The sequence below is a fragment of the Watersipora subatra genome, chromosome 10 (genome assembly GCF_963576615.1).
Source record: "Watersipora subatra chromosome 10, tzWatSuba1.1, whole genome shotgun sequence".
NCBI classification, from domain to species: domain Eukaryota; kingdom Metazoa; phylum Bryozoa; class Gymnolaemata; order Cheilostomatida; family Watersiporidae; genus Watersipora; species Watersipora subatra.
Genome location: NC_088717.1, coordinates 2,549,965 through 2,575,017, shown reverse-complemented (window position 1 = coordinate 2,575,017; position 25,053 = coordinate 2,549,965). Strand labels below are relative to the sequence as shown.

The 25,053-nt window shown below is 35.9% G+C and overlaps 2 protein-coding genes across 2 annotated transcripts in view; one reads left to right on the top strand and one right to left on the bottom strand.

Annotated features, from left to right (window-relative positions):
* The window catches only part of LOC137406210 (protocadherin Fat 4-like), an 80,677-nt gene extending 67,929 nt beyond the window's left edge, over positions 1 to 12,748 (top strand). The window contains exons 46-56 of the mRNA XM_068092745.1: positions 13 to 211; positions 878 to 1,141; positions 1,253 to 1,464; positions 1,565 to 1,775; positions 1,910 to 2,080; positions 3,641 to 3,917; positions 4,373 to 4,614; positions 5,045 to 5,300; positions 6,198 to 6,431; positions 10,033 to 10,198; positions 11,898 to 12,748. Of these exons, the coding sequence (XP_067948846.1) occupies positions 13 to 211; positions 878 to 1,141; positions 1,253 to 1,464; positions 1,565 to 1,775; positions 1,910 to 2,080; positions 3,641 to 3,917; positions 4,373 to 4,614; positions 5,045 to 5,300; positions 6,198 to 6,431; positions 10,033 to 10,198; positions 11,898 to 12,239 (2,574 nt within the window). The 3' untranslated portion in view covers positions 12,240 to 12,748. The remainder of the gene's footprint in view (positions 1 to 12; positions 212 to 877; positions 1,142 to 1,252; positions 1,465 to 1,564; positions 1,776 to 1,909; positions 2,081 to 3,640; positions 3,918 to 4,372; positions 4,615 to 5,044; positions 5,301 to 6,197; positions 6,432 to 10,032; positions 10,199 to 11,897) is intronic.
* Positions 12,749 to 14,884: 2,136 nt separating this feature from the next.
* Positions 14,885 to 24,980, bottom strand: LOC137406349 (mediator of RNA polymerase II transcription subunit 27-like). Its single transcript, XM_068092919.1, has 7 exons — positions 24,830 to 24,980; positions 22,796 to 22,974; positions 19,485 to 19,599; positions 19,078 to 19,251; positions 17,379 to 17,500; positions 16,580 to 16,675; positions 14,885 to 15,537 (listed from the first exon to the last, which is right to left on the bottom strand). The coding sequence occupies exons 1-7, from the start codon at positions 24,930 to 24,932 to the stop codon at positions 15,388 to 15,390; spliced, it is 939 nt and encodes a 312-aa protein (XP_067949020.1). The 5' UTR covers positions 24,933 to 24,980; the 3' UTR covers positions 14,885 to 15,387.
* Positions 24,981 to 25,053: the final 73 nt, after the last annotated feature.

Genomic DNA, 25,053 nt, shown 5'->3' with positions numbered 1-25,053 from the left:
ATGTGCATGTAGACTGTTTCCACTGGGGACTGGTACAGGATCCATGCCACCCGCAGCTCTACTGAAGCCAGTTTAGAAGTCGTGCGCTGTGACTCGCTTACTGCTTGCACTAGTCTCTGCGAACAGCGAGCAGACTGTTACTCATCTATCAGTCTTCCTCAAGTCTCTGGCAATAGGATAGAAACTGATGGAAAACATGTCAGCCTCGGTGGTCAGTAGCTTTTCTATCATTCTTGCTTTCTCTCTCTTCTTTCCTTTAGCCAATAGCAGCCATTACGAACTTCTACAACCTCAATGTTTCTCCAATTCGTGTTACAAAAAAGTTATTTAACCTGGAGAAATATCTAATCGCTTTATATTGCTCAAACTTCAAGAGTTATCTACTCTCTGTATACTATTTATACTTGTCGAATGATTTTTTATCACTTCAACCATCAGAATTTTGTGCCTTTGGTTTATACTTAGAAGTTAAACCTAAGGAGTTATCTTTTCTTTGTTGAAAACTCAGAACTAAAAATATCTGCTCTCTGCATGCAATCAATGTCCCTAAGTGCAATAGATCAACACATTAAACTTTATCTATAATGCTATAACGGATCAATCTAGAAATTATAGCTCATATCAGGATACTGGCGGTGTCAAGGTCAATTATTGTGTTAGGTATAGTAATAGAAACAACTTAGCATAATTGATTCAAGCCTGTAATTTTTAGAAAACGAGCCATTAGTTTAGTATAGTGTGCAGATGCAGCATGAGAAGTTGATAACTTGCTGGAAGCGAGTAGTCCATAGATTATGTAATATTGAAACTAATTTAGTTTGGCTTTGGTACAACTATTTGCAATCAACTTTACCTTTTGCGTATTGACTGCTTGCAGGAGTATCCAGTATTAACCTTCTGCTGCCTTATGCCGGGTTCATTAAGTCTGGGAGCTTTGTTGGCTGTATCGCTGACCTTCAGTTGGATGGCAATTCTGTAAGCTTCGACCAAGCAGTTCAGAAACAGGATGTCAAGGACTCTTGCCCGCGCTTGATGACTTTAGAATGTAATGACGTGTGTGGTCAAGGAATCGATTGCGATGCCTGGTTCTCGACTGTCTGCGCTTGTGATGGTTATGGTTCTCCTAGTTCTTGCGATGATAGTAAGTTGGTTTTTATAATCTTTTCAAAGTGCAAAACAAAAAAGTATTTGCAGATAAGCATGATGAGTTTTTTCAAATATTTCAAGTTATAATACCTTATTGTTTTTGTAGCATTGATAAACGCAGACGTGTCCATTGGGGCTAAGGCAGCGCTTATTTACAAGTACAGGGAAAGTTATACGAGCAGCCACTTGCTGGCTTCAGGGCCAAGCCGTCGTAAAAGAGCGACTTTATCAGAAAAATCTATTGAGTTAGGTGTCAGGACAGGAAATGATGCAGATATTATGCAGACAGTTCCAGCTGATCCATCACGAGCCCTCACGGTATGACGTAGCTTCTAGGCTATACAATTGTATAAGTGGTTGCATTTAGTGTCTGCCAAGACTTTAATTTTAGAGTTTTTATAGTAATTTTTCATTTCAGATTACCAATGGCTTTGTGACTTATGGAAGCTTGACTAACGAATTGGTGAAAGTAACAGACGGAAGTTGGCATGACGTATCACTAGTGGTCGGGGATTCAGTGACTGTACTTTCTGTGGATAGCCAGCCAGTATCTGACAACAGTACGACTCCTGTCGACTTTTCAGATATACTCACAGTCTCGGAGATAGTCATAGCCGGTGACTATGAAGGTGTGTACTAGTTTCCAAACTTTTAAACTCCATCTATAAATTTTTAAGCTGTACATATATTTCATGTCAAATTAGTGCTCCAAGATGGGCTCAGTATTCATTTTAACAGGTGCACACAACTGCTGTGATTTTAGGTTGTATAAGGGGTGTGAGGATCAACAAGGATCAACTGCCCATGTCGAGTGCGGTAACTGAAAAGTTTGACATTACCGTGAGACAATCTGATGCCGTCTCTGCGGGATGTGACAGCTGCCAAAAAAATATAAATTTTTGTGGCATTCAGCAAACTTGTGAGGACACTGCAGGTCAGTAATAAATTTTATTCGTTAAAAATCTGTCACTTGGAATTTTCCGACTATTGAAGTTTTTTTACAATTCGCTTGGCTTGCATGAATAAGCTGTTGTGTATCTCACAAAAAGTTAGGAAAGAGCAGAAAGATCTTTCACACCAGAAAGATTTGTCTGAGTTGTGTTTCCACTGAAAAGTGAGAATAAAAAACGCTGCTAGTCGGCTTTCAATTTCAAATACATGTTTACAAAGAAGTTACCCTAAACCAACTCATACTATGACTTTACAAAATGGGTCACAGTTTTAGCCTATGGAACACAACATTGCACTGCTTGCTAATGCTACTAACCTGTACTATTTAGCCACTTGGTGAGATCAATGTACTGCCCTTGAGCTTGTGATAAATTCTCTGGCTAAATTTACTTAATAAAAAAATACATATTTTTAGCCAAGGAAATACAACCCCGACATCCATTCCACTTTGAAAAAATCATTTTTACAACCATTTTTTGTTTTACACCAAACGAACTTTGTTGACGTGGAAGCAACTCCGATAAATCGTTCTGGTGTACACAGTCATATATATCTAAAACTGATACAGCTCTGTATAAGCTGATGAAGATGCTGATTGATAAATGGTTTGTTTATGACAGGGTAAATGTCATGGCTTGCCAAGCAGAGTTGATTTACTAAAGGTTTTTTATATCGAAAAGCTGTAAAAATAACTTTTAGTGTCTTATTGAAAAATCTGGACTTTTGATTATAAGTACCATAATATAACTGGTATAGCAATCAATATTTTCATAATTTGGTGAATTCATTTCACTGCTCAAACACATACCATATTTCCTTAAAGTACTCAACAGTCAAACAAATTGCTTATATAAAAGATATATAAAAATTAGTGTTATAAATTTGTCTTATTGTCACCGTAGAGACAGAGAAATGGAGGCGTTTTTCTTCTAGTTTTGTTCCATTCCCTGGTTTTATTTGTATTTAGTATTTTAATATTTTATGTTTCATTATGGCTTATTTTTAATTTTTTTTTGTCAGACTTTCCACTTATACTCATGTAACTGAAGTTTTACAAAACTTCTAACACTGTATCCGAAAAATTACTTTAAAATCGTAGAATCGAAGATTCGGCTGAACTTTATTTTGTACGCTAAGGTAATTGTATATGTTTAGACACCTTGCTGTATGGTTTTTACTGCTTAACATAATGAATAATATGTAAATAATTACGAGTCAAAAATTTATGTGTTACGGAGTTGTTTTCTCTATGTCATTCAAGGTTGGTGTAAAGCCGATTCATGAATACCGACCAAGAATTTGGCTTCATCTATGGTTTTGCATATAAAATGTACTGCATTGCTGCAGCTTCAGCATTATAAATTGCAACTTTTGCCAACAAGATCTATTTGTGAATCCAACTTTGACAGATTTTGATTTGTTAGCATTATATTGACTTGGAAATTTGTAGTTGTTAGTCTAAACATTCCAGATTAGACATCGGGACCTTCACCATAGTGAGTCTCCAAGAGTTAGTTTTTAAGGCTATTTTCTCATTTTTCAGGGAAGGCCTCGTGCGTCATAAGTACCTCGGATCAAGGCATGAAGCCATGGCTGCTCGCTATTATTATTGTGGTTGCTGTAGTCGCCACCCTATCCATCATATTCGCTGCTGTATGTCTGATCAACTGCTGTCGCAAAAGAAACAGCAAGGAGAAAGGTTCAGGCACGATAAAGCCGACAGAACCTATAATGACATCGCAACTCAGTGAGAGTTGTTCTCATAACGGACACGATAACTTTGCTGACTCGGAAATACTTTACTCAGAGCAGCCTAAGATGTGAGTTCTCTCTTCAAGATGGCTGCTCCATCTCAACTAGTTGGAGCTAAGATTGTCATTTTCCTCTTTTGATTATTGACATTGGCTGAATTAAAATTGAAAATTGAATTGAAAATATTAAAGATCTGCACAGAAAATTGAAGCTTTAAAGTTCTATTGAAAGTGTTATGTTTTCTTACTTGTGATAAATACCATATTATATTATTCTTTATCTTCAACCATAGGTTGAAGATAAAGAATAACATAATATGGTATTTTCATGTCATGCATGTGTACGTCTTCAACCTCTGGTTGAAGACATACACATGCATGTATGTCTTCAACCAGAGGTTGAAGACATACCTGCATGTGTACTGGCATGCGTCCAGGCACACCTGTGTGTCCAGGCATACCTGTGTGTCCAGGCATACCTGCGTGTTCAGGCATACTTGCATATGTATTGCTATATTTTGCAGGACACGAACATTCAACAACATGTCACCCGCCATACCAGCACTGCAGGCATCACGAACTGTCCCATCACCATACCAGCCCCTCGAAGACTCGACAGTTATTATTGAAGGCAGCGTTACAGGAGGACTTGGCAGCGTGAAGGGTGGCATAAACAGTAACAAATTAAACTCCGAGCAGTTCTATGACTTTGATGAAGCCTCGAGTATAGCCACCTCTGATGTCGACATACGAAAGTACTACAAAGGTAGTTGGTGCTACTGTACAATCATATTTAACCTATTGTCATGCATTCACTTCCTGTGGCCAATTTTGACTCCTTAGCATTCACTCTGGCATAAATTATTAAAGAATGCAAACTTGATTAACAATCAGATCGGTTGCTGCATCATCCAGCGAATGATGGGGTACGACAAATAGCAGGTGTTTGCGGGTGATTTTATCCCGCTGTGCGAAAGGTAAATAGTTCACATATGAATCAATGTGAAAAGAGCATTAGGATTTTTAGTTATGAAGTATTTTATTTATATTATGTCGCTCACAGGAGCTGGATAACATAAAAATCTTTTTCTGTTTGATGGTAAATTGTAAAATAATATGATAATGGAAACAATTTTACAATTATATGCGCTGGAGCTGGTCCTTTGGTTATTGATGCAAAATTTTCTCTTTCACAGGCTATAGAAAAGGAGATAACATGGAGATGCAGATGATACCTCAACACATGAGGCAGCAAGGCAGCAGGTCTTTAAACAGAATTAGCCCAACTCTCCCAGTTACTCAGAGCCAACAACAAAGACAATATACAGCGTCTCCCGTTCATAGACATAGCCCGCATTTAATAAATGGAGGCTATGACCCAAACAGGCAGGAAACTCCAATCAGCCAATTGCAACACCATCGTCATGCTACACCCATAGATGAACTGAATAGGTGGGTTCAGGTTTTATTTATAGGTCATGTTCTTTACATAGATCAAATTCTTTATATAGGTCATGCTCTTTATATAGGTCATGTTCTTTATATAGGTCATGTTCTTTATATAAGTCATGTTCTTTATATAGGTCAGGTTGCTTCTCATGTTCTGTATCAGTAGGACGATTGATAGAATACATCAACATTAAATGGCTTGTTAGAGATGTCATTAGAGATGCCCTGATCACGATATCGCTGTATGCGCCAGTGTAGAAGGTTAAATATTTAAATCCTCGAATAAATTTGTAACTTCGGACACTTTTTTCTAAATCAGCTTTGAATCACGTTAAAAGCATCTTTGCTTTCCACAGTAACAAATATAATAAAATGAAGTTTTTGATCACTCAAATGCTAATACCTTATGGATTACATATTTGGTAAAATAATTTTGTTGAAAACCAAGCCACTAACTGGATGTCTCAGCCATTAAACTGGATGTCAACAGTATGTGCTTTATTTCCCATTTACAGCGACAAAGATAATGACAACCAATCACAAGTAAGGATTGCAGTGTAATACTTCTATTTACTAGCGTTAAGAAATTAAAGAGGATTATTTTTGTTTATATTACCAAATGAATAGTTATTTTATAATTTCTTTAATTAAGAAAACAATCAACTATGCAACAACATATTTTGATCGGTATTTGAATCAGGTGAGTTGTTACTGAATGTGGCCAATTGATTGGATCGTCTTTTCGATTGGAGCATCTTTCCATCTAATCATCATCCTGCATCGATATATCTCAAAGTGTTGGTCTTTTTATCCCTGCATCTCCTATCATTGCAATTAATCTAGGTTAAGAGGTGCTTCGTTTGCCATTTTGAAACACCTGTTTCATTTTATTGTTTGTAGGAGGATAGCCATAGATCAGCGTGCAGATGTGACGCGAAGAGACAGTGAGTCAAGCCTAACTGACAGCTCAGTGGCGCGCCAGCCTCACTGGACCCACACTAGAACTGCTCCGACTCCTACATCAAGACCAAACAGTAGGTCTGCTAGCCGTCAGAATAATCGACCCGGCAGTCGACAGCATACGCCTCATATGGCCGGCCATATCTCCACTCAAAGACAGCAGGACCTTAACAAGTAAGAAATTTTGTCTGCATTCTTTCTTCATTATAAGATGACCTGATACTGTAAATATCTGCAGCGAGATGCAGTATCAAACCTCATCATACAAAGTAAATCTGTTTCAACATTCACTTCACACATAGAATCCGTTGAAACCGTATATTTAGGCAAATATTTTTGTAAGTACAGTCACTTTTCGAGGTTAACTAGGACCAGCACTCCCAGCAATGAGTCTCCTATTTCTATACACGGAATAGAGACTAATAAACTCACATTTAATAATGATAATATTTAATACTAAAATATTTAATAAATATTTAATAATATACTTAATAAATACTTAATACTAATATTATTAATAAATATTTAATAATATATTTAATAAATATTTAATACTAGTATATTTAATAAACATTTAATAATATATTTAATACTAATATTCTTAATAAATATTTAATACTTATATATTTAATAAATATTTAATACTAATATATTTAATAAATATTTAATAATATATTTGATAAATATTTAATACTAATATATTTAATAAATATTTAATAAATATTTAATAATATATTTGATAAATATTTAATATTATATTTAATACTAATATTTAATACTAATATTCTTAATAAATATTTAATACTAATATATTTAATAAATATTTAATAATAATATATATACTTTTTCATTAATCGTAAAGAATTTTATTGTGTTCGAGAGACAATACTGAGAGTCATGGTATGGTCATAATGAAGGGTGTGACAATTACTTTGCACCTAAACACTTCATGTAACAGAAACTTGTCAGGAAGATAATGAATTTCTACGGCTGCTGACATAGTGATGCTTGCGGAGGGTCAGACTATGAGATAGACTTTCATCAATGTTTAACTTTTGGGGGTCCTCCCATGTTTTGTGACGATTCTGACGACCCGACGACAGGGATATTTAAAAAGTGACAGACGAGACGACCATTTACCAATGTAGGTGACGAGGATTGCGTAAATAGGATTACTAAAGGTACGGCTGCCCGTAACGAATTTTTCGTTGGTTCGGAGTTCTGGCCGAAATCACGAAAAACGCAGAATTAATCGGTCAAAATTCACAGAATTATTTGAGCTGTGCATGCCCACCGAGTTCGTCGACGAAACGCTTTTAACAGATTAAACAAATTATTAGCGAGCACGATTCTAGCAGCTTTAGCAATTAGTATAGTCCAAGACATGTACCGTGACACACAATAAAAATACCGAAGCATTTGAACATAGAACACACGATGTAACTGTCTAAGTCGCGCTATTATTAGTTAGCAAACACGACTTTAGCAAATTTTAAGATATACGTAGTCCGAAAACATAATGCGACACACAAGAAAATTATTACAGAAAGTTATGATAGTAAATACGATGCAACTGACTTGTTTGCGCTAGATATGTCGACATTCTCTTCCACAAAACTTTTGCTGCTAAAAAGGAAATATAATTAAAAAATAAACAAATTGTAGCTATAGTGTCCAAACAATAAATCATTCAATAACGCAATTTAAGCAATTGCATCGTGTGTACTATGTTGATTTGCACTTATACTTTTACTATTGTGTGCCATTATACGTCTCTTTGACTATACTAATTGCAAAAGCTGCTGAGATCGTGCTCGTTAGCACGATTCTAGCAGCGCAGAATAATTCTGTGTGTTTCAATCATTTCGTGATTTTGGTTAGAACCAACGGAAATTTTGTTACGTGTTGCCGTACCGTTACTAACTTATTATTTGTTCATAAATCACCACGGTCAACCGAAACTTCACTAGTTTTGGTTTGAAGCATCTGGCCCAGCATTTATAGACTGCCAAATAATTAAAGCAATGAAATGCCACGACATTGACAGCAAATCCGTTTCCAAGTCTGTGACTGACAGTGATTATTAAAGGCAATCTCGGTCTATTTTCCGTACAAGAAATATAGCTCTAAAAACCTAAGACGGCTGTCACTCTTCGCGGAGTAATCAGCAACGCTCCCAAACATCACTAATATGTTTGTGAAGGTCGCTGGTTGAGCCATGCTTTTGGTTAGCAGAAGTTCAAACCTAGCGAATTTCAGATTTTTAACGCAACCCAGTGCCACCAGTATAGATATTTGTATTAAAATAACGAATGTGAAGAAAGAGGTTGTTTTGGTTACCAATTTGAAAAAGGTGACAGTGATTTTAAAAGTGACGACAGTGATTTTAAAAGTGACGACAGTGATTTTAAAAGTGACGACAGTGATTTTAAAAGTGACTATTCTGACGACAGCTTTGTGTGGTAGGACCCCCACTTTTTAATCAATATTTTCCCTCGGAAAGTCGCTAAAGGTGAACCACGAAGGTGCAACGGAGCGCTGCATATGTTGCAGTTTGTTTGACTTATTCTAACGCCTAAAAACATATTACATCAAACTTTACAACTAATGTATTTTGTGAAATTGCGTAAAAAATTAAATTTAGGAATTTAAACTATCATGTATAAACTATATTCATAAAGCAAACAGCAGTGAAAAGAGTGCAGGCACAGCAGCGCTTAAATTGGCAGAAGAGTGAGTGATGGAAAAACTCGACATGGCTTGCTGTAATTTACAAAAAAATTTGGTTTAAATCATATTAATGTGTGGGACAGTTAAGTTGATGTAAACTATATCCTGTGTTTTATTGTTAATTTCAATTGTTTTTTATTTGAATAACTGTAACATTTTAACAAATTTTAGAAATTAGCTATTAAAATAATGTTCAATTTTGTGACAAATGCTAAAGTTTTGATGTGAATATAGAGAAAATTATAGTTGAAGTTTGACTGACACTATTGGTTCACTAGCTCCATAGGTTGAATTCTTGATGGAAGAAAATATTTCTCAGTTAATATCACCAGGCGCCTTAGTTTACTTCGCGTAAAGTACTACAAGAAAAAGAATTTAAAGTTATATCATGCAGATTCGCAGTAAGGAGAAAATCAGTTTTCTATTCATTCAGGAGGAATTAGATTGTACTGCCTCCATAATGACCTTATGACTTAATTGGACAGCAACAATTATAGCAGATATCTGCTGGCTTCAGCTCCTACTAATATATATTCCAACGATTTTGCGTGCAGTCTGTGGATCTATTCATTGGCCTATGATAAATAGTTGAAATAACAATTACCCTATTATTGCTTCAGTAGGCTATGTATGGTAAATACAAAATAGAATAAATTGTACAAAATTTATCTAACTTCAGCTTTTATGCAATATTGGTTTTATTTGTGCAAAACAAGTCTCATTAACCTCGTGTTTGAATGCAGCAGTCGTCTTCCCTCTTAAGCTAGTGAACATCCTGTTTACCAAATACATCCATCAGAAAACATGTGGACTAGATGGAGTTTAGGGTTTGTCGGCTAAACTCATTCCGAATAGGAGACAATATATTGACTGCAGAGCTGAAATTTGGTTTCATTCATAGCTTAAGACAGGCATCGAGAAATCCCTGCGTCGGTAGCGAAACAACCATTTTTTCATTCGTCAATTTAAATTCAATTAGTGCAAATTTTGGTCATAAATCAGTCTAAGTTTGTTCAAGTTGACTACATGTGATTGGTCAATGTAGGCTGTCACATCGATCCGGATCTAGTAGCATAGATGAAAGTGACGACGACTTGGCAAGGCGCCAGCCAATGGAGAGGAATATATACAGTGAAGGCGGAGATTCAAGTTCCGATGAGAGCAGCAATGACTCATTCACCGCCAGCGAGTTTGAAGCTGATGAGCCAAAGGTAGGCTTTGATTGACAAGCAGAGAAAATTCCTTGAGCAACTTTGATCCTAATACCTGATTAATATTGTTGTCGCCGAGGGAAGATAATCACAAAATATTTTAAAAAAATCAATAAAAACCAAGTTAGACTGTAGCTATCCACTTGTGATAGAATAACTGAACAAAGCTGCTATTGTCTTCTTAACAACATATATAGTGTAAAATATTATAATATGAGATCATATTAATATATATATTGCTGTACAATATACAATAATAAAAAATAAAATAATGTATAATATAGTATATAACATACCCGTATTGTATAAAATAGTATAAAAATAAAAATAGGCTAATATCAAATAATATTAATATGAAATAGTGTGTGATGTAATATGTAGTTAAAAAATCGAATGCTATTGGTTTCGCTGTCTTTAGTTGTACCATGTGAAGTTGCACTTGTTGTTCCAGTTTAACATACATGGAATTATGGAGGAGGTAGGGGTGTGGCCTATTGGTTGCACGCTGTTTGATTGGCTACTTTGAGTTTTTAATTGAAAAATAGTCATTATTTCACATCTATGATTCATATTATGTTATAGTCACACAAACACCGTGTGAACCACTTTGTGTCCTACCACTTGTAGCCTAAGATCAGGTTTTTGATGTGCTGTGCTACGTGTAGTTGCGATTATCTCACTTTTATCTGATCATGCTACAAGGAAATATCAAAGATTCTATACCTTCTGTTGGACTGAAGTGCCAGTTTTTTGTGGCATAAAGCTTATTTCTATGCATAAAACAAATAGACTTGCTGTAAAAAACTGGCATATTTGTGGCGGAGCGGGCAAAAATGTTTGGTTGATTTTTATTCCAGCATTTAATCAAAATGTCGAAATCTTTTTGAATCATTTTCACATTTTTATTTTCATATTTTTATTTCTATTTTTTATAATCCAAAACTTTATCGGCCGATAAATTTTCAAAGCTCTGTATGCATGATCGATGAAAAGCGTTGCAGTTGGAATCGCTCAGCAGTTGGAACTCGTTCATTTCTTGATGCTTGTTTAGTTGTGACAACCAATCATAATTGGTCGATAGCGGTTTCACTGCTTCGCAAAGAACAAGCTCAGTTTCACTTTGCCTACATAAATATAAATTTTATAATTTTTGTTAATACCTTAATCATAAATGAAATTGTTGTGTGTAATCATCGTCAATGTCTGTCGTCAATTTCGATCGGTCGAAGTGCTCATATGCCATGTAAATTAGTTGTAAGCAAAGAATCTGCCAAAAAAACTGCAGATTATCGACTAATGTAAATGCAGTTTCACTTCATTAGTTATGGGTTATTATTATTATTTATTATTATTATTATAGTTATTGATTATATGAATGTTTTTGCTAAAAGATTTAGCACTACCTGTATGTGATATATAGTGCTTGATATTACCATGCATTAATATCCGTTGATGACAAAACCAGCTATATATGGTCGACAAAAACAGTGCTCAATTGTTTTTTCCTGTAGAATGTTCCCAAGCTCGGCCAATGTTTGTGTTATTGTCTGGATAATATCATAGATGTAAAAGTGTTCAGTTAGTTTTATTTCTTTGGGTGCAAGAGACAGTTGAAAAAAGCCAGCATGTATCAAAGATCTGGCACGAACTAACTTCTGTTAGTTACGATTTAGCTGAGTCTGAGTTGGTTTATCCTCAGGTACGGAATGACTACCAGCCTACCAACATGATGTTTACTAAACTACAAGAAGTGGAAGATGAAAGTGACACGGGTGATCCCAACGCTTATCGCACCACGTTCTCTTGGGATGGTCTACGTAACGTCGACAACTCTCTGCAACGGTTCATCAACCATTCTGATTCCAACACTGATTTAGACTCAATGACGAAAACAAAGAAACTTCAACCAACGCTACGCTGGGACCACTTCCTGTCATGGGGACCAAGTTTTGAAAAGCTAGTTGGTGTGTTTGCAGATATCGCTGAACTGCCTCAAGAGTATCACACCCAACCTACACACGACAGCAGCGATTATGTATGATGATCGCTGACTTATTGACACATGACTAAATGAAAAATTATTGATGCTGCCCATGATCAGGGCAATACTCTTTAAAGTAAGCTGTTACCTTTTGCATAATGTTTATCAAGTATTAAATTAATAGTTTTTTATTTATTATTATGTGACTTTAAAGCCTAATCAATATGATACATGGTGCTTGCTACTTTGTAAAATATTTTGTATATAGCTGTGAATTGTAATGTTTGTATCATGACACGGTCTATGCATTGAACGTTTTTTTTTATTCTTCCAAACCAAATGTACACGAATACTGTACTTTCATTCCTAATACATTTTTGCTTGTTTTGTTATTTATGCATACCGTTGCTTTTAAACTTGATGAACAAACCGTAATGTAACTATGAAACTGTACTCTGACCAGGAGGCATTGTATTCTCATATATATGTTGTACAATGCAAGGATTTACTCAGAGCACTCTTGCTCAATGACGTCTGATAATGAAAATAAAATAATAAAACATCTGAAATGGTTGCATTTTTTCTCAAACGCCTAAAAATCATACGCCGAGTTTACTTCTTTGTTTTCTATTGACAAGTTCACAGAGTCTCTTAAAGCTATGAGTGTTTGAGTATCTGAATAGACTGAGTTCTGTTTTAGCTCAACAACTTCTCTTAAAGCCTATAAGCTCATTTTGATTACATCAGATATAAATACACCGGGATGCAAATTAATCTTTTTATCCATTTTAGTTTAGTCGTTGTCCCATTTGTTTCCTTTATTCTGCCATTTAAAATCTTTGGTAAAGTTTTTAATTTGTTTTTATTATTTTTACTTGTTATTTAGTTTCAAGTAAGCATTTAGTTTTTCTCTTGAATATAACCAGTAGCACTGGAAAGCATTTGAGACAAAAATGTTCTCAATCGTTTCCTGAAACATATTTAGAAAGCTGCTGTATGGCTTTTATTTAGCGTCTAGACTGGTTAGTATCCTTTTCCAATGATTACATCACAGCCACTCAACTAGATGGCCAAAAACTTTAAATTACATGTACATGTATATATATATATATACTATTTGAAATAATATACAAATGGAAAATAATCATGCTACTAAAAATAGTTCATCATCCTAATAAAAAAGGATTCTTATATGTGGCATCGAGTAGAAGTGAGTAAACTGAGGAAAGAGTGCATTTGCGAGGCTGTGGTGCTTTGGGAGAGTTTTCGGCACAATTTTTAAATATCACTGATGGAAAGCTACCAGCTAACAATGGGCTAATATCTCTTCCTGAAAATTGCGGATTTATTGTATACACAGAAGACGACTTACAACAAAAAGTTTACCCAAATATTCAAGAAAATCATTTTCAGCACCAATGGCTAATAAAAAGGGTAATACTGGCTAAAAATGACATTGTAGACCATATAAATCAACTACTTCTCGAAACAATTTTTGGGGCTACGACTTCAATCCTTAGCATACCTAGACTGTGTTGTTGAGGAGAATGACTCAGTCAATTATTGTGCTGCATTCTTAAACTCTTTACGGCCTGCCTGTATGCCTCCTCATAATCTTTAACTACGCGTTGGGGCCCCAGTTGTTTCTACGAAATTTGGATTTATCTAGACTTTGTAATGGAACAAGAATAATTATCAAAAATCTATCATCAAAATGTTATTTGCGCTACAGTGTCCAATCTATGGCAGTTTTGTGATGGCAGCGATTAACTGTTTGTTTTTGAGCTTTTAAGAGCTTGTAATCACATTTCCACATATTTGGCACATACAACACAGCAGAGTAAGGCATGGTGAATCCTTTGATACCGAATAACTGTAATGTGAGTTTTGTTGCAAGTCAACCTTTAAGCATTTTACTGTTGTCTAAATTTTTCTGTAAATTTTTTCATTCGTTCAAGAAATCCTCTAAAACTTCATAATCATAATGAAGTTAATATTCATAATAAACATAATAAACCTCGTGTACACCAACCAAATTCTTCAAATATAGCAAATCGTATAAAAAGTCGGTAGCTAATGTGCCTACTGGGAAACCCACCACCCTGAAAAATGGATAATGCGCCATTTGTCTACCTTCTGGATGGTGTGGAAATGACCTTTGCAACACCAGGCTTTATTACCCGTACAATGCCGGGTAGTGTATATATATCTCGGTGTTAGCTTGTTTTCATCATTGTGTCTACTTATAGGAATTAGAATCTAGCAATGAAAAATTGGCACCGGATTGGCTCTCCAGATCTTGATGCCGCAAACTCAACCATTAAACTACGGCACCTAAACGATATATGACATTCATTAAGTTGGTTAGAATACTAACGTTTAAAGCGCTTGGGGTCATTAACTAGCACAGTCGGCTAACATGGCAATTGTTTTAGTAATGTTGCTAGCTGATGAGTTAAGTTACCCAAGTTCATTGAGTAATTATTTTATTACCTGTGTAACGTCGGGCGTTCGGCTAGTATATAATAAAGATTGCTATAACACAGATGTATCAAATATACGATCCAAATAGCAGACAAGCATGGTGCTATAAACTCTTTAAAAACAACCACTATTTACAGAAATTTATCAACTTTAAAACGATCATTGTTGTTTAATTCAAATCATAAAAGACACAAAATGAAATGTTATCTGAGCTGTGATAAGCTTGTAAGAGACAGAAAGTTTGTCATTTAACAGCATTGTATTTGACCTGTAAAATTGCATATTCTCACAACTATGTGCTGTAATTTGTTAAAGCCACTACCCTGTTGTAACATCACACAATACTGCAAAAGCTCATATTCTGCGATAGAACTTCACTTGACCTCTTCACATGCAGCTGAGCCTTTCAGCTCAGGAATATAACCAAATGATTTTCAAGACCTAAAACGCTGAAAGTGATTTATATTCATAGTAAAATATTCTTAGATTCAATCTGTGAGCGATGCTGGAAATAATCGTTTAGTTATTGCTTGTTATCTAGTTGGCCTGAAATCATAGAAAGTTTCCTTTCTATCCCTTTGTCATATAACATGGCTGGCTACTGCTGTTCAAGAGTGGCCGGCCTACTGTACTTCCACCCATAAATATGACTCATTATTTCACAGTCGCAAACAGGTGTTGCCAAGGCCATCGCTTGATAGTGTCCAGGGGTTTCATACATGTATCACCTAGCTTGCGAAGATGCACACTGTGGATGATATCGGATTGGCACCTTCTCAAAGCCCCTTCCTGTAGGAGGAAGATTGTTGTTGAGAATTCTCTGGCAGTAGTTGCAGCAATCAGAGAAAAGGTTTGTGTATGTATGAAGCCATTGCTACAATTACAGGAAGACTTAGGAGATGCCTTCCAAAAAGGAAAATCACAAAATCGGCTTACATATAAACAAGACAAACATATTTTTATTACCATGAAAACTTCAACAGATGGAGGCAATTGCCATAAACTAAAAACTTCCGGCCTGATGGACAAGTCTAATGGGGTGGCGCTCATACATAGCAAGACACCTAGTAAACTAGAGTTTTTTGATTTTGAGTCCAGCCAGAACTTCAAGTTCGCACGCTGTACTTCAAGTAGTCACCAAATCAGTAAGTCTACTGAGCTGATACTTGAAGTATTAAGCAGGAGTGAATTGCAATGTCATTTAGTCAAACGTAATTTCTACTACAATAAGAACTTTATTCGTTAGTCTGAAGCAACGCTAAGAGCGTTAGGAAAAAAATTGCATCTCGCAGGAGCTGATCCTGAATTGTTGACTTCCAAGCCAAGCACGCTAACATCTGCGCCACTCCACCACCTTTTCATATCTAAGAATATTTGTACACGTACTTATTACAGATGATGATCTCTCACGGCGCACGATACTGCCAGGGTACTAGTACTCTTTACTATAACAAGAGCCGTGTCTGAAGCCAAGTTTGTCCGTAGCTATGATAGGAGTGTTAGGAAAAAAGGAATCGAACCGCGATATTTAAATTCTTAGCAAATCGAGTTACGAATTGCACCACTTGATTACCTTGTCGCAGTTGGGCATAACTATGCATATACTTATTACATATGACAATCTTTCATGGTGCACGGAACTGTCAGCGTACTAGTATACATATTAGCTGAACTAACTTAAATGTACTTTCTATTAATCAGCAAACAATGCATCTTATGTATGAAAAAGCATGGCTAGTAGGTAAGGAAATCAAAGACTGGCTTGACACTTTCAAGATGTTGGCAACCAATGCCAACATCCAAAAGAACAAAGATGTTGTTTTATACACAAAGTCAGTAAAAAAGAAAATCAAAATACAATAAACAGTAACATAATTGAGTAAACGTCAGTCAAAGAAGGTGGTAAAATAGCTCACCACGAGAGAATAAAGGGCCATTTCTGGAAAGACAGCCGAGTGAAAGTGCAATATGGCTGCCTGAGCACAGTGTGTGACTAGCTGGAAGACCTTGTACTGCAACAAAGACAGATAGGTTACACGAGAGGTCAACTCCAACCTGGACATGCATTATTAACAATAATAGCGGTATACAAGGAGATAAAAAGCTAGGTTTAGTAATATCAAGAGGAGACAACTGAACAGCCCAGTAAGATCAAGAGGAGACAACTAGGCTAAAGAGGCTGTTAACTAAAGCTAGGAGCTGTCAAATGATAAATACAGAATGAGATAATGAGATCTCAAGCGGTTAAAAAACTCTCAGATTTTTACTTGCTAATCTTGCTAATCAAGCAAGTTTTGCTACTTTCCAATTTTTACAGAAGGTATCAAACTTGTGAAAGATGGAAATGACACCTGCAGACGATGTGTAAAAAAATGCCCCGCAAGCTATTTCATTTTAAACATCTTCCACTGCGCTGCTATGACCTATGACCTAGAAAACCCCATCTTTATTAACAAAACACCCGTATTAATAAGCAACATGCAAGTGTCCATCGAAACACTTATCACATGATAACATGCAGTGAGTAAAATGCTGAAGTTGTTAAAAAGAATGAATTAGAGTCTAGGCTATGTCATCTGCCAAGGCACTACTGCTACAAAAGATGATAACTTCTTAAAATGTTTAGAGTGCTGTGAAAAAAAAAATCGCTGCAGATACAGTAAGCAGGGATGTAAAGCACATATTCGAGCAAAGAACTACATAGCAACGGCTGACCTTAGACTCGCTCCACATGTCCACTTGTCCATTCTCATGCTGGGCAGCTTCGCCATAACCCTTGACTATTATTCGCTCCGTGTGCAGCCCACGGAATACCATGATCACCTTCATAATCTTTCCTGAAATAAGTTCTCTTCAGTATTTCAGAGTATCAAAAAACCATAAACACTGGGATAGACGATAACATGAGCATGACAGGGGTAGCCAACTCCCAAGATAGAGCTGTTTACAGATCCTGGCATGAGAAGTCTTTTGTGTTCAAGGATGAACTTACACACAACCTTTGGTAAAATTTATCAGAAAGTATCGATATTTATCAGAAAGTATCGATATTTATCAGAAAGTATCGGTATTTTCCATCATTAGCGATTGATTTGAATTTTTGATGGCTAGTTCAAGATTAAAATCGTTAAAATTAATCACGATTAAAATGCTCGGATCAAGCGAAAGTGCGACTTTGATTTAAAAAGACGTCATAGTCGCACTTTCACCAACTATGACATAGTCGGTGAAAGTGCGAAAAGATCAACAGAATAGAGACATAACACTGCAACTTGAACGCAAATGCCGATATTAACTAGTGACATAATTTTGCACGTATTTTCCTAGTAAGCATTTTAACCGCGATCCGGTTTTGTCGAATTTATCTTGAAACATCCTGGCAGTCAGATCATCTCAAAAATAAAATTAATCCAAATAATAGAAACATACTGATACTTTCTGATAAAATCAACTAAAGCTTTGTCCAAGTTGATGATTAGCAAGAGCCACTTGGACAACTGAAGACAAATAACTGCACTGGCCTGGAGGCAGTCAAAACAAAACAATATAGTACCGCCACTGTTGAACATAAGAACTTTACAATTGAACCGCCTCAGCCTACACAAACTGGAGCTGCACACCGATCCATAAAAAAGAGACTTGAGATATCGCGGTGAAAACAAGGATAGGTGGTTCTCACAGTAGCGCTCTATTCAAACTCGACCTTCACACTAATGCGACTCGGTATGTAGTAAATGGAAACACACAGGGCAACTCTATTACCAGCATCTTAAACAACTATTGCGAGCTTTGTAAACAAACCTCGAACATATTAAGTAGCGAAAAAATTTGTTGGCCTTGATTTTGATGCTAGCACTTATCCAAAACGTCTGCAATGAACACGCGGCTGTGTCTAAACTGTTCCTAAATAGTTATGGTAGTCTTTTAATAAGTTTTATGACGATTATTTTAGTGTTGCAATCGAATTAGCAAATGCTTAATTTGCTTAATGCAAAATTTGGTAGCTAAATAATAATTGCACTACATGTATTAGCTTTCCATGAAGGCTTTGACGAGCCATAAGATGTTGAGACGGTACTAACTACGCGGCAGCAAGGCATCTGTTATTCAGTTGAACTAAAGGATGCTTTAACAAGCTATTAGTAAGACAGTGAAAATTCATGTCTACTAGCGAGCCAACAACTACAGCACATTTAAATAATCTTTACTATAATAAGAGCCATGGCCATCCGTCCAAGGGACGCAAAAAATTCATCACACAGTTATCGAACTCAGATATCCAGCTTAATAGCGCGGCATGCTACCAACTGCACTACTCAACCACCTTGCTGCATTTCGGAATAATTGTACACATAGTTATTACACATGACGATCTCTTACAACGCAAGCAATAGAGTGTACCGATAGAGCGTACCAATAGTCACAAGCAGAACTGTGGACATTCCCATTGGTCGGTAGATCTGTATGCTTGTTTCAGGATGTTTTTGATTGAGGCTTTGGTTCAGCTGTAATATCACCTTATCTACTGAAGTAGTCTGCATATTGTGTGTGTCCAGACTAGCCTTTCTCGCTCTCTTTGCAAGGGATCCTGAGTCATAGAAGCATAGCAACTTATTCTATGACGCTCTTATAGTACAGCTAAGATGTAGAGTTAGGAGTTTAAGGAAACGTTAACCAATTTTCACGAATTACTAAAGACATTCCGTCTACTCTCACTCCTGAGCCATTGCAGCCCACTAGCTTCAGAGTCGTTTAATAATTATATAGCTTAAACAATAGAATAAAACCTTGTAATACTATAAATAACAAGGCATTACTAACCAGTGGAAGGAGCGGTCCGTTTTAACTGGTTCTCTTTGAGGAAACTGTGAACGCTTGTCGAGTATTCTTGCACCCTTCTGTTCCATGTATAGCAGTTGGTCAATTGTCGGAATATCTACAACGTACTTTGCTGGCATATATACATGTATACATATATATACAATCACATATTTATATATACATGTATATATATACAATTATATATTTATATATACATGTATATATAAATACAATTATATATTTATTAGAGCTGCACAACGATTATAAAAATTAGTCGCAATTAATAACTGGTCTGAACCAGTTAATCTTCGATTAATCTTAAAATTAATCTAGCAAAAACCTGCATATTCAAAAACACATAATACAGCTACATATAAATTAATTATATTTGAGACAATTGTTAGCAGTAGTACATGTTATGTACAATGTACATAAGTTACAATGTAATAATTATTATGAGTATGAAAACTGTCTATGGAAGGCTATAATTAAGTCAGTCAAAGTTGCGGCAGCACAGTCTATTCACATTATCTGAATAAAGAGATGCCCTCTTCCTACATACAATATTGCCAGCTTTAGAGAATAGCCACTCGCAGGGGACGGTAGTAGTAGTTATTGTCTGTGACAGCCAGTGATGATTTCTGCGCGGTAGGATGAAAATTAGTTAAAATATATCTTAATGATGATGTGCTGTGGTGGTAGGCAAATTCTTTCTGGCATATACTATACTTCGCTTTCTTGTTTACGCTTCCAACAACTTACAGAAATTCGCTACCTAGGGTGGAAGACATTTTTCTGCTTTCATGTTCCAATAAAGTCTCAATCTTATATGACTAATATTCTGAAGCTGAAATATGATTGTGATTTTTTTGAAAAATGAAAATACATGTATAATTTACATGAGAAAGTTTTTAAAAATAAACAAAAAATAGACTGTAAGATAAGTATTAAATAATTAGTGTATACTGAAATCGCTTTTGTTGCTATTACCTAGAAACATGTTCGAACAGCTAACAACATAGCCGCTTACGGCTAGATCGGCACGGCGCTTGGGCATTGCATTGTATAAACAAGTTTAACGTTAGCGACTCAATTTGTGGTTTCATAGTTGAGTGCAAAATAAGTGTGGTTGTAATTTATTGGTAAGAAATTGTTGCTTGTCATAATATTTATTTGCTAGTAAATTAAATGGTAGTAACATGCTACGTTAGTATTACTAACGTATGGTACTAAACAGTACAAAGGAAAGGAACCACATCAAGATCATCACCTCGGTTGCATTTTAATTGAAGATTAATTGGCCCAACTCAGTTGATCGTTTATTTGTAGTGATCGCGTTAATCGTTTAATTAACGCGATCATTGTGCAGCTCTAATATTTATATATACATGTATATATATATATATATATATATATATAAAGTGGAAACTCTGTTCTTGAACGCTTCGGTTTTCCACCAAACAATCTGAGATTTGTTCGTCTCGGATCTCGACCATAAATTTGGCTCTCAACCAAACCGGAACATGCACATTTGAATAAAACGCTCGGAACATTCCGGAAACAGCATGTTTAGCCGTTTAACGACGTTGTTATGAGCCACTTACGGAGGGTTCTCAAAAAAGGGAGAAGTTTTGCGTCATTAATTCTTTACAAAAAGGAGCCATCTGAGAGGACGCCGCCTCTACCGAAGAGATTTTCTAGTGAAACAACTCCGCCAGTCGAGTTACCCTAAATTGTTTTGGAGGAGGATTCTTCTTCAAAGATGTGAAGTAAACGAGCCATTGCTGTTTCTATTTTCTTTTTCACACGATTTTTATGTAACAGATCTGTTGCGTTTTTTTGCTGTTTCATTATCAAATTCTGCTATTTTTGGTATTGTATTGTATTTTTGGTATCGTAACATTTAATGTTTTCCATCTTTTAAGAGCAAAGCATATGACATGTTTAATTGATTTAGAACGGATTAAAACTTACATATATTAATTCTAATGGGAAAACCTGTTTCGGATCGCGAACAACTCGTCTTTCAACCAACCTTCTGGAGCGGATTGTGTTGGCGAACCAAAGTTCCACTGTGTATATATACATATATACAGTCAAACATGGATAACTCGAACTTCAAGGGACCGAGCGAAAGTGTTCGAATTATCAGAGCGTTCAAGTTATCAGAGCACTGTCACAAGTCCATATATTTACTTATTTATTAGTAGATACATGTACATATACAAACTATAATATAAATCAAAAGCACAAATGGCTTGTTTCAAATTAAATGCTTCTAATGTAAAGTTTAAAACGTTTTCATGAAAAAGTATAGAGATTTTTCTATCACTTGAGATTGGTTTGTTGTTTGAGGTGATGTTATTGCCAGGACGTTTTTCAGATTGGCATTGGCAAAACTTGATCGTTGTTGAAATGCTCAAAAGAAAAGACATTTTTTTCTTTTGGGGTTTTACCCACGATCAATTTTGTCGTTTTTTCTTGAAGTTTATGCAGATTACCTTACTTTACCTGGGATTCGTTAAGAGCAACACTCCGAGGCAGTTCAATTAGAAGTTTTACGAGGTTTTACAGTACATTCTATATCACTCACGCTTTTTTAATAGATACTTATTGAATGTACACATGTATTCTGTGTTTAGGTCAAACGATGAATAGTTTTTTGTAGCTCAGACAACGTATACGTTTAATTACAACATTTTTTAAGACGTTTTAAACATTCAACATTCCGACGTTGATTCAACACGGAATCAACGTCGGAAAACTATTCATCACGGGCTAGCCGGGTCACGCACTCAAGGATTTTCGCCACGCACATACAAAACAACATGCGATTTTTGTTTTGTATGTGCGTGGCGAAAATCCTTGCGCGCGTGACCCGGCTAGCCCGTGCTATTCATCGTATCGCAATATAAATCAAATTTCACCAAACTTTTAGAAAAGTCGTTGACAAAAATATTTTGCCGATGGTGGTAATAACGACGCTTATGAATTACGAAAAGATGAAGTTTACCTCTATGGCTTTGAATAAAGTGATTTTCTAAAGCGATAACAACCGTTTCGGTACCGTTGGGCAAAAAAACAGTTCGAATTAACAGTGTTGAGTTCGAGTTATCTATAGCAATTTATCATTACGTGGGAACGGACCAAAGGAAATGTTCGAATTAACCATGTGTTCGAGCTATCCGTGGACGAGTTATCCATGTTTGACTGTATATATATATGCCTATAATCCAGAACTACAGCACACTTTTAACTATGAATAAAAATAAATAAGTGTTTTATAAATAAATCATGCAAAGCAGACTAACCTCGTAGTTTTCATCTTCTGGCTCTAAAGGAATACTCATAGTGTTTGTGCTAGGAGCAGGATTGCTAGTTGGCAGCATGTTGCCAGAGTTTTCAAGGTCGGTGAAAGCATTATCCATGGTAAGAAGCCTCTGCTGAAGGCCCCGCAGATATGCATTGTTTTCTTGTCCTTCGGATGGCCCTTAAACAAATACCGTGGCATCTTACAAAATAAAACACAAAATGGCTGATGACAACTACTTCACTACTCCGAAATACTGGAACCTTCTACCACATATTTTCCTGTAAAAATACGCACATGTTTCTAGTGAGTTACATCTGTAAAGGCAAGAAAGTTTCTAATTATAAAACAAAAGAACCAAAGCATGGGAATAGTAAAAAGCCAAGGATTGCTGATAAGCCTATCAATGCATAGAAATGTCAAATAGCCTTGTTTTCAGCTCAAAAACCTTATTTAACAATGCTTCGAATGAGTGTGGAGCGGCTTCGACTCTGAACTATCAATGCGATAAAATCTGAATGCCTTTATCCCGAATGAAATTACCAAATACTACCCATAAAAGTGCATAAGATATGAGCCAGAAGAAACCATTTCAAAAAAGGCAAGGGGCAAATGTTGAAATCAACTAACTCAATGTATGAATAACTAAGCAAGGCCTAATGCATTTCCTGATTAAGTTGGTAAGAGACTTACTGTACTTTTTAAATGTAAGACTACAGTACATGAAATGTTAAACAAAAAAAAGTTGAAATTTTTGATTTGCTACTCAGTTTTTGTACCATGTCTAAAAATTTCATCACTATAATTGCAAAAAAGCCTCAGTTACAGACGATGGAACTTGACGAAGTACGATGACAACTCAAAATACAATGAAAATAGAGTAGAGTAAATTTATGTTTCAATAAAAGCTAGAACTGATAACTGCTGACTCATGTTCAGTAACTTAACTGTAGGACATAAATAGTTGTAAAATGTGGCTACAAAAGACAATATCTGCCAAAAAATTGTCTGGAAAAAGACTGTTTGAGTACAAAAAGCTCAATCTGCTTTTGGCTGTTTTATTAATAGTTTAGGTTGGCACGCCACGCGATCTAGCCCATTAAGTTTGTTGGGGCAATGTTGTTATTAAAGTGGAGGGTAGGGATTAGGCGGGGACAAGAACTTTTAATAAATATTGAAGGTTTTTAGTAGGGTTGCGCAAATAAAAAAAGAAAAAAGGGAGCTAGCACAAAAAAAGAGTGTTTTTTAACATTGGTGTTGATTGCACCTTTAGTGCTTTTGTGGCGTGTATTGTGTAAGTGGGCATTTGAGAAAAAATGGGTTGGTATTGCAATTTTTTCCCTTATTTTGTTTTTTAGATTTTGGTCGGCTGTCCTCCGACGCTCTGCAAGAGTGGCCCATGACCACTCAGACATGAGGACAGAAATCCTCTCATTTTTTTTAAGTTTAAACACCCACCTAAAAGCTTTTCTGTTCACAGACTCGAGGGAGTCTATGTGCTTGGATAAAAATGGAGACCAGACAGGGGATGAATATTCAAGAGCTGAGCGGCAGATGCTTTTAAAAGAAAGGGTTTTTGTTTTAGGTGAGCAACTTCTGAGGGAGCTCATGAGCATGTATAGTGTGGATAAAGATTTGGTTATAGTCTTTTCTATGTAAAGGTTAAAGTTGAGTTTATTGTCTATAATAACTCCGAGGTATTTAAAATAATTGACATACGGCCCGTGTCACACAATTGCCTTTTTCCACCCAAACAGACCTGTTTTTTGCCCCAATCTTCAAGTAGCAATATGGAGTTATATTATCTTTTGCTGTGGTGTTTTTACACGCTATGAAAAATTACCCCACTTATTAAATCCTCGCATGAATTTTGCCCCAACATAAACTCTCACTCATTTCCCCACTCCACGGTTGGCAAGCCTGAGCGTATGTAATAATTACGATTATTGCTATCGTTGTTTGCTAATCGTGTATGCATCCAAGACGCACTCTCTTTATGTGTATTATAGTTACACAATAATTAGTAGATACGCACCGTTTGCTAAGCTTTCAAACAATGAATGCAAAGAAACTTTCAATTTATGAAGATACTTCAAAGAATTCCTCAAGTTTGTCAGAGCTTCAGCGTCGCTATCCATCGCTTACAAAAATGTCTGAAACTGGCGAACTTTAAAAACAAATAAAGCTAAAATGTTAAACATTGAGAAAAACAGTATCGCTAAAAGTTTATTTCGTGTACCAATTTTAGTTATTGCAGTT